General features: G+C 42.6%; 1 protein-coding gene across 1 annotated transcript; it reads left to right on the forward strand.

Moving 5' to 3' along the window:
* Positions 1-6,062: 6,062 nt before the first annotated feature.
* LOC131271144 (uncharacterized) lies at positions 6,063-10,386 on the forward strand (the record flags this gene model as incomplete). Its single annotated transcript, XM_058272530.1, has 1 exon — positions 6,063-10,386. A coding segment is annotated over exon 1 (4,324 nt), but the record flags the coding sequence as incomplete, so codon positions are not given.
* Between the last annotated feature and the right edge of the window lie 5,565 nt (positions 10,387-15,951).

Below are 15,951 nucleotides of genomic sequence, written 5' to 3' on the forward strand. Positions count from 1 at the left end.
AAAATGGTGTTTAGCAGGTGCTTAAAGTGACTTTAAAGAGAATGAGACGATGCAAAATGGTGTTTAGAAGGTGCTTAAGGTGACTTTAAAGAGAATGAGACGATGCAAAATGAGGTTTAGAAGGTGCTTAAAGTGACTTTAAAGAGAATGAGACGATGCAAAATGGTGTTTAGAAGGTGCTTAAAGTGACTTTAAAGAGAATGAGACGATGCAAAATGGTGTTTAGAAGGTGCTTAAAGTGACTTTAAAGAGAATGAGACGATGCAAAATGGTGTTTAGAAGGTGCTTAAAGTGACTTTAAAGAGATTGAGACGATGCTAAATGAGGTTTAGAAGGTGCTTAAAGTGACTTTAAAGAGAATGAGACGATGCAAAATGAGGTTTAGAAGGTGCTTAAAGTGACTTTAAAGAGAATGAGACGATGCAAAATGGTGTTTAGAAGGTGCTTAAGGTGACTTTAAAGAGAATGAGACGATGCAAAATGAGGTTTAGAAGGTGCTTAAAGTGACTTTAAAGAGAATGAGACGATGCAAAATGAGGTTTAGAAATGTGCTTAAAGTGACTTTAAAGAGAATGAGACGATGCAAAATGAGGTTTAGAAGGTGCTTAAAGTGACTTTAAAGAGTATGAGACGATGCAAAATGGTGTTTAGAAGGTGCTTAAAGTGACTTTAAAGAGAATGAGACGATGCAAAATGGTGTTTAGAAGGTGCTTAAAGTGACTTTAAAGAGAATGAGACGATGCAAAATGGTGTTTAGAAGGTGCTTAAAGTGACTTTAAAGAGAATGAGACGATGCAAAATGAGGTTTAGAAGGTGCTTAAGGTGACTTTAAAGAGAATGAGACGATGCAAACTGAGGTTTAGAAGGTGCTTAAAGTGACTTTAAAGAGAATGAGACGATGCAAAATGAGGTTTAGAAGGTGCTTAAAGTGACTTTAAAGAGAATGAGACGATGCAAAATGAGGTTTAGAAGGTGCTTAAAGTGACTTTAAAGAGAATGAGACGATGCAAAATGGTGTTTAGAAGGTGCTTAAAGTGACTTTAAAGAGAATGAGACGATGCAAAATGGTGTTTAGAAGGTGCTTAAAGTGACTTTAAAGAGAATGAGACGATGCAAAATGGTGTTTAGAAGGTGCTTAAAGTGACTTTAAAGAGAATGAGACGATGCAAAATGAGGTTTAGAAGGTGCTTAAAGTGACTTTAAAGAGAATGAGACGATGCAAAATGGTCTTTAGAAGGTGCTTAAGGTGACTTTAAAGAGAATGAGACGATGCAAAATGAGGTTTAGAAGGTGCTTAAAGTGACTTTAAAGAGAATGAGACGATGCAAAATGAGGTTTAGAAGGTGCTTAAAGTGACTTTAAAGAGAATGAGACGATGCAAAATGAGGTTTAGAAGGTGCTTAAAGTGACTTTAAAGAGAATGAGACGATGCAAAATGGTGTTTAGAAGGTGCTTAAAGTGACTTTAAAGAGAATGAGACGATGCAAAATGGTGTTTAGAAGGTGCTTAAAGTGACTTTAAAGAGAATGAGACGATGCAAAATGGTGTTTAGAAGGTGCTTAAGGTGACTTTAAAGAGAATGAGACGATGCAAAATGAGGTTTAGAAGGTGCTTAAAGTGACTTTAAAGAGAATGAGACGATGCAAAATGGTGTTTAGAAGGTGCTTAAAGTGACTTTAAAGAGAATGAGACGATGCAAAATGGTGTTTAGAAGGTGCTTAAAGTGACTTTAAAGAGAATGAGACGATGCAAAATGGTGTTTAGAAGGTGCTTAAGGTGACTTTAAAGAGAATGAGACGATGCAAAATGAGGTTTAGAAGGTGCTTAAAGTGACTTTAAAGAGAATGAGACGATGCAAAATGGTGTTTAGAAGGTGCTTAAGGTGACTTTAAAGAGAATGAGACGATGCAAAATGAGGTTTAGAAGGTGCTTAAAGTGACTTTAAAGAGAATGAGACGATGCTAAATGAGGTTTAGAAGGTGCTTAAAGTGACTTTAAAGAGAATGAGACGATGCAAAATGAGGTTTAGAAGGTGCTTAAAGTGACTTTAAAGAGAATGAGACGATGCAAAATGGTGTTTAGAAGGTGCTTAAGGTGACTTTAAAGAGAATGAGACGATGCAAAATGAGGTTTAGAAGGTGCTTAAAGTGACTTTAAAGAGAATGAGACGATGCAAAATGAGGTTTAGAAGGTGCTTAAAGTGACTTTAAAGAGAATGAGACGATGCAAAATGAGGTTTAGAAGGTGCTTAAAGTGACTTTAAAGAGTATGAGACGATGCAAAATGGTGTTTAGAAGGTGCTTAAAGTGACTTTAAAGAGAATGAGACGATGCAAAATGGTGTTTAGAAGGTGCTTAAAGTGACTTTAAAGAGAATGAGACGATGCAAAATGGTGTTTAGAAGGTGCTTAAAGTGACTTTAAAGAGAATGAGACGATGCAAAATGAGGTTTAGAAGGTGCTTAAGGTGACTTTAAAGAGAATGAGACGATGCAAAATGAGGTTTAGAAGGTGCTTAAAGTGACTTTAAAGAGAATGAGACGATGCAAAATGAGGTTTAGAAGGTGCTTAAAGTGACTTTAAAGAGAATGAGACGATGCAAAATGGTGTTTAGAAGGTGCTTAAAGTGACTTTAAAGAGAATGAGACGATGCAAAATGGTGTTTAGAAGGTGCTTAAGGTGACTTTAAAGAGAATGAGACGATGCAAAATGAGGTTTAGAAGGTGCTTAAAGTGACTTTAAAGAGAATGAGACGATGCAAAATGGTGTTTAGAAGGTGCTTAAGGTGACTTTAAAGAGAATGAGACGATGCAAAATGAGGTTTAGAAGGTGCTTAAAGTGACTTTAAAGAGAATGAGACGATGCAAAATGAGGTTTAGAAGGTGCTTAAAGTGACTTTAAAGAGAATGAGACGATGCAAAATGAGGTTTAGAAGGTGCTTAAAGTGACTTTAAAGAGAATGAGACGATGCAAAATGAGGTTTAGAAGGTGCTTAAAGTGACTTTAAAGAGAATGAGACGATGCAAAATGGTGTTTAGAAGGTGCTTAAGGTGACTTTAAAGAGAATGAGACGATGCAAAATGAGGTTTAGAAGGTGCTTAAAGTGACTTTAAAGAGAATGAGACGATGCAAAATGAGGTTTAGAAGGTGCTTAAAGTGACTTTAAAGAGAATGAGACGATGCAAAATGGTGTTTAGAAGGTGCTTAAGGTGACTTTAAAGAGAATGAGACGATGCAAAATGAGGTTTAGAAGGTGCTTAAAGTGACTTTAAAGAGAATGAGACGATGCAAAATGGTGTTTAGAAGGTGCTTAAGGTGACTTTAAAGAGAATGAGACGATGCAAAATGAGGTTTAGAAGGTGCTTAAAGTGACTTTAAAGAGAATGAGACGATGCAAAATGGTGTTTAGAAGGTGCTTAAGGTGACTTTAAAGAGAATGAGACGATGCAAAATGGTGTTTAGAAGGTGCTTAAAGTGACTTTAAAGAGAATGAGACGATGCAAAATGGTGTTTAGAAGGTGCTTAAGGTGACTTTAAAGAGAATGAGACGATGCAAAATGGTGTTTAGAAGGTGCTTAAGGTGACTTTAAAGAGAATGAGACGATGCAAAATGAGGTTTAGAAGGTGCTTAAAGTGACTTTAAAGAGAATGAGACGATGCAAAATGAGGTTTAGAAGGTGCTTAAAGTGACTTTAAAGAGAATGAGACGATGCAAAATGAGGTTTAGAAGGTGCTTAAAGTGACTTTAAAGAGAATGAGACGATGCAAAACGAGGTTTAGAAGGTGCTTAAAGTGACTTTAAAGAGAATGAGACGATGCAAAATGGTGTTTAGAAGGTGCTTAAGGTGACTTTAAAGAGAATGAGACGATGCAAAATGAGGTTTAGAAGGTGCTTAAAGTGACTTTAAAGAGAATGAGACGATGCAAAATGAGGTTTAGAAGGTGCTTAAAGTGACTTTAAAGAGAATGAGACGATGCAAAATGGTGTTTAGAAGGTGCTTAAGGTGACTTTAAAGAGAATGAGACGATGCAAAATGAGGTTTAGAAGGTGCTTAAAGTGACTTTAAAGAGAATGAGACGATGCAAAATGGTGTTTAGAAGGTGCTTAAGGTGACTTTAAAGAGAATGAGACGATGCAAAATGAGGTTTAGAAGGTGCTTAAAGTGACTTTAAAGAGAATGAGACGATGCAAAATGGTGTTTAGAAGGTGCTTAAGGTGACTGTTCGATATTGCGACGCCTAAAGGTAGGCCACAGAACTCTACAAGGCTCTGAACAGTTAGGAATTTTGAATTTAACGAAACCCTACAAGTACCAGTTTATGATAACCTGCTGTTCAAAAATAACGGTTAATTGATAACAGTGTCACCGGGCTTAGACATCGCTAGCACAACATTTGTGACGTAAGTAAAGGCGTTCAGAAAATCAAATAAACCCAACTTGAGAAAAAACCACTGGTGTTTGTTAGGCTCTGTCCCCAACATACTTAGCATTATAATCCACAGAAAGTCCCTGGCGGGTAGCGATCTGTGGACACTATATTGCGTTCTCTGGTACCGTTGGACAAACCCAGATTTTTGAAACCATTTTCTTCTTTTCTCTATCCACCTGTTGAGTAACAAGTTCCGGAGTAGGCCGTACCCTACATTTTGGTCCTTCGAACCGGATCGGCGCAACGAATCTGTCGTGCGCAGATTATTTCATACATTCGTCGTCGGAAGAGGAACTTTCGTCAACCGGTCGGGTTGATTGAACATCGGTGGCAGACCACGGACACCACACGAGGCCGATCCAGTGCGCATCGGTGCCTCAAGGGAAGAGAACCCAATTCGGGAGTTCTCTTCGGTGGATCAGTCCAGCGCTTCGTGCCCAGCGTTTGTTCAACCCAGTGTCTACAGGAAACGTGTATCAACCGGACGGGTTGATTTTCCATCGGTGGCAGACCACGGACACCACACGAGGCCGATCCAGTGCGCATCGGGGCCTCACGGGAAGATAACTCAAGGTGTGAGTTTCCTTCGGTGGTACCGTCCAGCGTCTCATCGCCACGAGAAGTTTACTCAGCGTGATTGTGAGTACCAGTCCAAAGTGTCGTAGCAGTCGACGCTGACAAAGCAGTGAAGTGAACAAGTGAAAAGTGCAAAAGACTAGTTAGAAGTGACACAATGAACACACGCAGGAATAAAGTGATGCACTCCCCGCCACCAGAACATGAGGGGAGTGACAATTCAGACGAAGCGGCTACGGAAGCCACGGTGGAACAGTGCACGAGTGACCACGTGACGGAAACAACCCCACAGCACGTGTCACCAAAACCGTCGACGTCATCGCCAGGGGATCGCGAGTTGGCCGTGTTGCGGGCCAAAATGAAGCTGGCATATCGTCAACTCATGCAGCTTCAGCCGGACATCACTAACAACAAACTCCCTCCGGCCACTGCGCGGGTGCACTTACGCACATTACGGGAACTTCAAGGCACCCACGGCAGGATTATGCAGCACATCATAGATCTCCTGCCAGATGACCTCGAAGTCGACATGGACGCCGACGATGCCTTCCGGAAGATCCACACCACCTGCACAGCCATTCTGGAGGCACAGCTGGACGAAACACCAACAACGTCAGCAGCTCCGGTAACTTCGGCAGCGCATCACCTCAGTGTCCCGATGCCAACCTTTGACGGACGCTACGAAGAGTGGCCCAAATTCAAGGCCATGTTCCTCGACATCATGGGAAGGACACCTGTTTCGGATGCAGCAAAATTACATCACCTGAACAAGGCACTCACCGGAAAGGCTGCAGGGATAATTAACGCAGCAATGGTGAGCAGCAACAACTACAAGAGTGCCTGAGAGGTGCTAGAAAAGCGGTTCGCGAACCCGAGAGCAATCGTCGACAAGCACATTGCTGGGTTACTCCAACTTAAACCCGAGCAACGTGAATCAGCCAGCGAACTTCGATCACTAGTAGAAACGTGTAAGAGTCACGTTGATGGGTTGCAGTTCTTAGAGAAGAACATTGATGAAACAAGCAACCTCATCATCACCCACATCCTCGCGTCGTGTATGGACTCCAGCACTCGTAAGGCATGGGAGCTTACATTGCAGCACGGCGAGTTTCCGGATTTGTTCCGTACGTTCGACTACATCACGCGACAATGTGAAGTGTTGGAGAGCTGCGCAGCAGGCAATATGGACAAACCATCTCGTCCAAAGCCGGCTCCTACTAAAGCGTTCACGTCGACCGTTACACCGTCACCGACCGCAACGTGTGTAATGTGCCAGGACACCCATATGCTCAGCAAGTGCGCGGATTTCATAGCATTGTCGCTACCAGACAAACGGGACAAGCTCCGAAGTTGGAAAAGTTGTTTCAACTGTTTCGGAGCTGGTCATCTCAACAAAAGGTGCCCATCGAAGTGGACGTGTCGTCGGTGCCAGCAGAAACATCACACCTTGCTCCACGACGAAGGGACTAGTGCCGCCAGCGAGATCCGTCACGAACAGCCAACATCTGCAGCAGAACACCGTACAGCTACAATATCGCTACACACGGCGATACCATCGACAGTGTTGCTGTCAACCGTCATGTTGTACATCACTGACAGCGCAGGGAAGAACCATGCTGCGAGGGCTCTCTTGGACAGTGGAGCACAGTCCAACTTCATTACGGGAAGGTTGGCGCAATTCTTAAACCTACCTCGGAAGTCGGTGAGCATTCCGCTGTCGGGGATTGGTGGCAGCCAAGCGACGAACGTAAAGTCATCAGTACGAGCCACCATCCAATCACGCTGTTCATCATTTTCGACGTCGCTGGAGATGCTGGTACTGCCCAAGCTGTCAGCAGATGTGCCGGCCCATCGTATACACCACAGCCAGTGGACGATTCCAGCAACCTGCGTCTTGGCTGACCCAACATTCCACAAGCCTGGTGGAATCGATATCATCCAGGGTGCGGCGTGCTTCTACGAGCTTTTAAAAACCGGACGCATCTCACTTGGAGAAGGTATGCCGTCACTCCAAGAAACAGCATTTGGGTGGGTTGTAAGTGGCACAGCCCAGATAGCAGAGCAGTCGCTGCCAGTGGTGTGTTCAGTCGCCGTACACACCAACGAGCTGACTACGATGATGCGGAAATTCTTCGCAATAGAAGACGTAGGCAGTCTCCCTAGTTGGAGTATCGAGGAGAGAGCCTGTGAGGACCACTACGCCTCCACTACAAGCAGAGACGAAGCCGGCCGATATGTCGTCCGACTTCCGAGAAAGTCTGACATGATCGGGAAACTAGGTGACTCGCGGACGATCGCCCTCCATCGGTTTCTGGCTATCGAGAGACGTATGCAGCGAGAACCCGAAACAAAAAAGGCATACGTGGAGTTCATGGCCGAATACCTCCGCTTAGGCCACATGACAAAGGTGGCAGCAACAGTTGATAGTCGGGAAACATTCTACCTCCCACACCATCCTGTGTTTAAGGCCGACAGCACCACCACGAAGTGTCGGGTTGTGTTCGACGCATCCAGCAAGTCATCGACAGGAGTGTCGTTGAATGATACGCTGATGATCGGACCAACAATTCAACAAGATGCTACATCGATCCTGATGCGATTCAGAACTCATCAAATTGCACTGACAGGAGATGTGGCAAAAATGTACCGCCAAGTATGGGTACATCCCAACGATCGCGCCCTACAGCGCATTCTGTGGCGAGCTTCGCCCCATGATCCCATCGAAGAATATGAGCTGAATACTGTAACTTATGGAACTGCATCTGCACCATTCCTTGCGGTGAGATCTCTGCAACAAACAGTATTGGATCATGGAAGGGACTTTCCAATAGCAGCAGCTCGGTTCTCTGACTTCTACGTGGATGACTTTGTGTCTGGAGCTGATTCACCCGAGGCTGCTCAAACCTTGCAACAGCAAACCGAACAACTGTTTGCCAAAGGTGGATTTGAGCTGCGGAAATGGGCATCAAACGAGGAAGCGGTGTTGCATCATGTGGACCAACAAAGCCGAGCATCCAGCCCTTATCCCAACGACGATGACGACGGATCGTTGGCAACACTTGGAATCATATGGGATACGTCAGCGGACACTCTGCGCTTCAAAGTCCAAGCCCCTGATGTCAACAAAGATGCAACCAGACGCAGGGTATTATCCACCATTGGGAAGATCTACGATCCGGTAGGGTTTGTTGACCCAGTGAAGGCGGTTGCCAAGCAACTTCTTCAACGTGTATGGACTCTGAAACACGTCAACCAACAACCCTGGGGATGGGATGCTGAACTTCCGCTGCAGCTACGAACGGAATGGCTTAACTTTCTTGAGCAAATGCATTACCTTCACAACATCAGCATTCCGCGAGTCGCCATTAGATCTTCAGTGACCACCATCCAATACCACGTCTTCTGCGATGCTTCGGAGAAAGGATATGGAGCATGCTGCTACATCCGTAGTTGCGATGCCCAGGGACATGGCACAATGGAGCTCTTCGCCTCAAAAACCAAAGTGACGCCCCTCAATAGCAAGCACTCTATCGCTCGGCTTGAACTGTGCGCAGCACAGTTGGCCAGCTTGCTATTCGACCGAGTAAGGACTGCGGTCAACCCAGGATCTCTGGCAGTCTTCTGGACAGACTCCATGACTGTGGTACATTGGCTGCGAGCATCACCAAACTCCTGGAAGCCATATGTTGCCAACCGGGTATCGCAGGTGCAACAATTAACAGAAGGTTGCACGTGGCGTCACATCGCAGGAGTCGACAACCCGGCTGACCTTGCTTCGAGAGGATGTTTGGGCAAAGATCTCCTCTCCAGTACCCTATGGTGGCAGGGTCCTTCCTGGATGAGCCTGCCAGAAGATCAATGGCCTCCACCACTGCTTGCGACACCAGATCCGTCAGTGCAAGCAGAGCAGCGAGTAGCAGTTGTGGCATGCGCTGCCATTGAGCTGCCAGCTCACCGCATATTTACACTCTTTTCATCGTATTCTAAGCTGCGACGGATGACAGCGTACTGGGTTCAGTATTGGAACCGATGCACCAAACGCCGGTCGTACGAGAACCCTGGCCTGACGACTAAGGATTTGACGGATGCGGAAGAAGTACTGTGCCGCTTGGCTCAACGAGACCACCTGCAGCAAGAAATCAAGGCCTTGCAGCAGAAGAAACCCGTTCCTGCGTCGTCCCCGCTTAGATGGTTGCATCCGCAACTGGGAGCTGACGGAAACATCCGAGTTGGAGGACGTTTGTCCAATTCACCGCTAGCGGAGGATGTTAAGCATCCACTAGTTGTTCCGGCCAGCCATCCATTCGCTCGTCTGCTGATGGAACATTTTCATAAACAGTTACTTCACGCGGGACCGACTCTGATGCTAAACACGTGCAGACAACGCTTCTGGATTACAAGTGGCCGAAATCTCGCCCGGAAGGTATTTCATCAGTGCCACACCTGCTTCCGCGCCCGACCATCGTCGTCAGCAACTATAATGGCTGACCTGCCGGCTGTCCGAGTAACACCGGCCCCTCCTTTTTCGATCACCGGTGTTGACTACTGTGGTCCAGTGTTCCTGAAAGGTGGCCACCGACGGGCGGCGCCCGTGAAGGCATACGTCGCCATATTTGTATGCTTCACCACCCGTGCCGTACACATCGAGCTGGTGTCAAACCTGACAACGGAAGCATTTATAGCAGCATTACGACGGTTTGTGTCTCGTCGTGGTTTGCCATTGGAGTTGCACTCGGACAACGCGACGAACTTCAAGGGAGCAGCAAACAAGCTGAACGAGTTGTACAAGCTGTTGCGTACAACTGAACACCAGCAGAGCATTCAAGCTTGGACACTAGAACGCAAAATTTCATGGAAGTTCATCCCACCAAGAGCTCCTCACTTCGGTGGACTGTGGGAAGCCGCCGTCAAAACCATGAAGTACCACCTAGTGCGCGTTTTAGGAACGACATCACTTTCGTATGAGGACATGTCTACGCTGCTGGACGAGATAGAATGCTGTGTCAACTCCCGACCTATAACATCGATGTCAGATGACCCACACGATATGACAGCACTCACTCCTGGACATTTCCTGGTTGGAACGAACCTACAGCTTGTTCCGGACCACTGCTTGCTGTACGAAGCCGAAAACCGGTTGAACCACTGGCGTCATGTTCAACAACTTCGCCAGCACTTTTGGAACCGTTGGCAGAAGGAGTATTTACAACAACTGCAGGCGCGTTCTAAATGGACAAAGGAAGGTACAACCACAGTAACGCCAGGAACGTTAGTTATAATTAAGGAAGATAATGTGCCTTCGGCGTGTTGGCCATTAGCACGCGTAACCGAGGAGCATCGTGGAAAGGATGGCAAAGCGCGTGTCTTTACATTGCGTACAAGTAAGGGAAGTACAGTGACTAGGCCATTGGTAAAGCTGTGTGTATTACCAAAAGCAAACAGTTAAAATTATTCAATTTTAAGGTGGCAGAATGTACGATATTGCGACGCCTAAAGGTAGGCCACAGAACTCTACAAGGCTCTGAACAGTTAGGAATTTTGAATTTAACGAAACCCTACAAGTACCAGTTTATGATAACCTGCTGTTCAAAAATAACGGTTAATTGATAACAGTGTCACCGGGCTTAGACATCGCTAGCACAACATTTGTGACGTAAGTAAAGGCGTTCAGAAAATCAAATAAACCCAACTTGAGAACAAACCACTGGTGTTTGTTAGGCTCTGTCCCCAACATACTTAGCATTATAATCCACAGAAAGTCCCTGGCGGGTAGCGATCTGAGGACACTATATTGCGTTCTCTGGTACCGTTGGACAAACCCAGATTTTTGAAACCATTTTCTTCTTTTCTCTATCCACCTGTTGAGTAACAAGTTCCGGAGTAGGCCGTACCCTACAGTGACTTTAAAGAGAATGAGACGATGCAAAATGAGGTTTAGAAGGTGCTTAAAGTGACTTTAAAGAGAATGAGACGATGCAAAATGGTGTTTAGAAGGTGCTTAAGGTGACTTTAAAGAGAATGAGACGATGCAAAATGAGGTTTAGAAGGTGCTTAAAGTGACTTTAAAGAGAATGAGACGATGCAAAATGAGGTTTAGAAGGTGCTTAAAGTGACTTTAAAGAGAATGAGACGATGCAAAATGGTGTTTAGAAGGTGCTTAAAGTGACTTTAAAGAGAATGAGACGATGCAAAATGGTGTTTAGAAGGTGCTTAAAGTGACTTTAAAGAGAATGAGACGATGCAAAATGGTGTTTAGAAGGTGCTTAAGGTGACTTTAAAGAGAATGAGACGATGCAAAATGAGGTTTAGAAGGTGCTTAAAGTGACTTTAAAGAGAATGAGACGATGCAAAATGGTGTTTAGAAGGTGCTTAAAGTGACTTTAAAGAGAATGAGACGATGCAAAATGGTGTTTAGAAGGTGCTTAAAGTGACTTTAAAGAGAATGAGACGATGCAAAATGGTGTTTAGAAGGTGCTTAAAGTGACTTTAAAGAGAATGAGACGATGCAAAATGGTGTTTAGAAGGTGCTTAAAGTGACTTTAAAGAGAATGAGACGATGCAAAATGAGGTTTAGAAGGTAATTAAAGTGACTTTAAAGAGAATGAGACGATGCAAAATGAGGTTTAGAAGGTGCTTAAAGTGACTTTAAAGAGAATGAGACGATGCAAAATGGTGTTTAGAAGGTGCTTAAGGTGACTTTAAAGAGAATGAGACGATGCAAAATGAGGTTTAGAAGGTGCTTAAAGTGACTTTAAAGAGAATGAGACGATGCAAAATGAGGTTTAGAAGGTGCTTAAAGTGACTTTAAAGAGAATGAGACGATGCAAAATGGTGTTTAGAAGGTGCTTAAGGTGACTTTAAAGAGAATGAGACGATGCAAAATGGTGTTTAGAAGGTGCTTAAGGTGACTTTAAAGAGAATGAGACGATGCAAAATGAGGTTTAGAAGGTGCTTAAAGTGACTTTAAAGAGAATGAGACGATGCAAAATGGTGTTTAGAAGGTGCTTAAGGTGACTTTAAAGAGAATGAGACGATGCAAAATGAGGTTTAGAAGGTGCTTAAAGTGACTTTAAAGAGAATGAGACGATGCAAAATGGTGTTTAGAAGGTGCTTAAAGTGACTTTAAAGAGAATGAGACGATGCAAAATGGTGTTTAGAAGGTGCTTAAAGTGACTTTAAAGAGAATGAGACGATGCAAAATGGTGTTTAGAAGGTGCTTAAAGTGACTTTAAAGAGAATGAGACGATGCAAAATGGTGTTAAGAAGGTGCTTTAAGTGACTTTAAAGAGAATGAGACGATGCAAAATGGTGTTTAGAAGGTGCTTAAAGTGACTTTAAAGAGAATGAGACGATGCAAAATGGTGTTTAGAAGGTGCTTAAAGTGACTTTAAAGAGAATGAGACGATGCAAAATGGTGTTTAGAAGGTGCTTAAAGTGACTTTAAAGAGAATGAGACGATGCAAAATGGTGTTTAGAAGGTGCTTAAAGTGACTTTAAAGAGAATGAGACGATGCAAAATGGTGTTTAGAAGGTGCTTAAAGTGACTTTAAAGAGAATGAGACGATGCAAAATGGTGTTTAGAAGGTGCTTAAAGTGACTTTAAAGAGAATGAGACGATGCAAAATGAGGTTTAGAAGGTGCTTAAAGTGACTTTAAAGAGAATGAGACGATGCAAAATGGTGTTTAGAAGGTGCTTAAGGTGACTTTAAAGAGAATGAGACGATGCAAAATGGTGTTTAGAAGGTGCTTAAGGTGACTTTAAAGAGAATGAGACGATGCAAAATGACGTTTAGAAGGTGCTTAAAGTGACTTTAAAGAGAATGAGACGATGCAAAATGGTGTTTAGAAGGTGCTTAAAGTGACTTTAAAGAGAATGAGACGATGCAAAATGAGGTTTAGAAGGTGCTTAAGGTGACTTTAAAGAGAATGAGACGATGCAAAATGAGGTTTAGAAGGTGCTTAAAGTGACTTTAAAGAGAATGAGACGATGCAAAATGGTGTTTAGAAGGTACTTAAGGTGACTTTAAAGAGAATGAGACGATGCAAAATGGTGTTTAGAAGGTGCTTAAGGTGACTTTAAAGAGAATGAGACGATGCAAAATGAGGTTTAGAAGGTGCTTAAGGTGACTTTAAAGAGAATGAGACGATGCAAAATGGTGTTTAGAAGGTGCTTAAAGTGACTTTAAAGAGAATGAGACGATGCAAAATGAGGTTTAGAAGGTGCTTAAAGTGACTTTAAAGAGAATGAGACGATGCAAAATGAGGTTTAGAAGGTGCTTAAGGTGACTTTAAAGAGAATGAGACGATGCAAAATGAGGTTTAGAAGGTGCTTAAAGTGACTTTAAAGAGAATGAGACGATGCAAAATGGTGTTTAGAAGGTGCTTAAGGTGACTTTAAAGAGATGAGACGATGCAAAATGGTGTTTAGAAGGTGCTTAAGGTGACTTTAAAGAGAATGAGACGATGCAAAATGAGGTTTAGAAGGTGCTTAAAGTGACTTTAAAGAGAATGAGACGATGCAAAATGGTGTTTAGAAGGTGCTTAAGGTGACTTTAAAGAGAATGAGACGATGCAAAATGAGGTTTAGAAGGTGCTTAAAGTGACTTTAAAGAGAATGAGACGATGCAAAATGGTGTTTAGAAGGTGCTTAAAGTGACTTTAAAGAGAATGAGACGATGCAAAATGGTGTTTAGAAGGTGCTTAAGGTGACTTTAAAGAGAATGAGACGATGCAAAATGACGTTTAGAAGGTGCTTAAAGTGACTTTAAAGAGAATGAGACGATGCAAAATGGTGTTTTAGAAGGTGCTTAAAGTGACTTTAAAGAGAATGAGACGATGCAAAATGAGGTTTAGAAGGTGCTTAAAGTGACTTTAAAGAGAATGAGACGATGCAAAATGGTGTTTAGAAGGTGCTTAAGGTGACTTTAAAGAGAATGAGACGATGCAAAATGAGGTTTAGAAGGTGCTTAAGGTGACTTTAAAGAGAATGAGACGATGCAAAATGGTGTTTAGAAGGGTGCTTAAGGTGACTTTAAAGAGAATGAGACGATGCAAAATGACGTTTAGAAGGTGCTTAAAGTGACTTTAAAGAGAATGAGACGATGCAAAATGGTGTTTAGAAGGTGCTTAAGGTGACTTTAAAGAGAATGAGACGATGCAAAATGAGGTTTAGAAGGTGCTTAAAGTGACTTTAAAGAGAATGAGACGATGCAAAATGGTGTTTAGAAGGTGCTTAAGAAGACTTTAAAGAGAATGAGACGATGCAAAATGAGGTTTAGAAGGTGCTTAAAGTGACTTTAAAGAGAATGAGACGATGCAAAATGGTGTTTAGAAGGTGCTTAAGGTGACTTTAAAGAGAATGAGACGATGCAAAATGAGGTTTAGAAGGTGCTTAAAGTGACTTTAAAGAGAATGAGACGATGCAAAATGGTGTTTAGAAGGTGCTTAAGGTGACTTTAAAGAGAATGAGACGATGCAAAATGAGGTTTAGAAGGTGCTTAAAGTGACTTTAAAGAGAATGAGACGATGCAAAATGAGGTTTAGAAGGTGCTTAAGGTGACTTTAAAGAGAATGAGACGATGCAAAATGAGGTTTAGAAGGTGCTTAAAGTGACTTTAAAGAGATTGAGACGATGCAAAATGGTGTTTAGAAGGTGCTTAAGGTGACTTTAAAGAGAATGAGACGATGCAAAATGAGGTTTAGAAGGTGCTTAAAGTGACTTTAAAGAGAATGAGACGATGCAAAATGGTGTTTTAGAAGGTGCTTAAGGTGACTTTAAAGAGAATGAGACGATGCAAAATGAGGTTTAGAAGGTGCTTAAAGTGACTTTAAAGAGAATGAGACGATGCAAAATGGTGTTTAGAAGGTGCTTAAAGTGACTTTAAAGAGAATGAGACGATGCAAAATGGTGTTTAGAAGGTGCTTAAAGTGACTTTAAAGAGAATGAGACGATGCAAAATGGAGTTTAGAAGGTGCTTAAAGTGACTTTAAAGAGAATGAGACGATGCAAAATGAGGTTTAGAAGGTGCTTAAGGTGACTTTAAGAGAATGAGACGATGCAAAATGAGGTTTAGAAGGTGCTTAAAGTGACTTTATAGAGAATGAGACGATGCAAAATGGTGTTTAGAAGGTGCTTAAGGTGACTTTAAAGAGAATGAGACGATGCAAAATGGTGTTTAGAAGGTGCTTAAGGTGACTTTAAGAGAATGAGACGATGCAAAATGAGGTTTAGAAGGTGCTTAAGGTGACTTTAAAGAGAATGAGACGATGCAAAATGGTGTTTAGAAGGTGCTTAAAGTGACTTTAAAGAGAATGAGACGATGCAAAATGAGGTTTAGAAGGTGCTTAAAGTGACTTTAAAGAGAATGAGACGATGCAAAATGAGGTTTAGAAGGTGCTTTAAAGTCACTTTAAAGAGAATGAGACGATGCAAAATGAGGTTTAGAAGGTGCTTAAAGTGACTTTAAAGAGAATGAGACGATGCAAAATGGTGTTTAGAAGGTGCTTAAGGTGACTTTAAAGAGAATGAGACGATGCAAAATGAGGTTTAGAAGGTGCTTAAAGTGACTTTAAAGAGAATGAGACGATGCAAAATGGTGTTTAGAAGGTGCTTAAGGTGACTTTAAAGAGAATGAGACGATGCAAAATGAGGTTTAGAAGGTGCTTAAAGTGACTTTAAAGAGAATGAGACGATGCAAAATGAGGTTAGAAGGTGCTTAAAGTGACTTTAAAGAGAATGAGACGATGCAAAACGGTGTTTAGAAGGTGCTTAAAGTGACTTTAAAGAGAATGAGACGATGCAAAATGAGGTTTAGAAGGTGCTTAAAGTGACTTTAAAGAGAATGAGACGATGCAAAATGGTGTTTAGAAGGTGCTTAAAGTGACTTTAAAGAGAATGAGACGATGCAAAATGGTGTTTAGAAGGTGCTTAAGGTGACTTTAAAGAG

The sequence above is a fragment of the Anopheles coustani genome, unplaced genomic scaffold (assembly GCF_943734705.1).
Source record: "Anopheles coustani unplaced genomic scaffold, idAnoCousDA_361_x.2 U_35, whole genome shotgun sequence".
NCBI classification, from domain to species: domain Eukaryota; kingdom Metazoa; phylum Arthropoda; class Insecta; order Diptera; family Culicidae; genus Anopheles; species Anopheles coustani.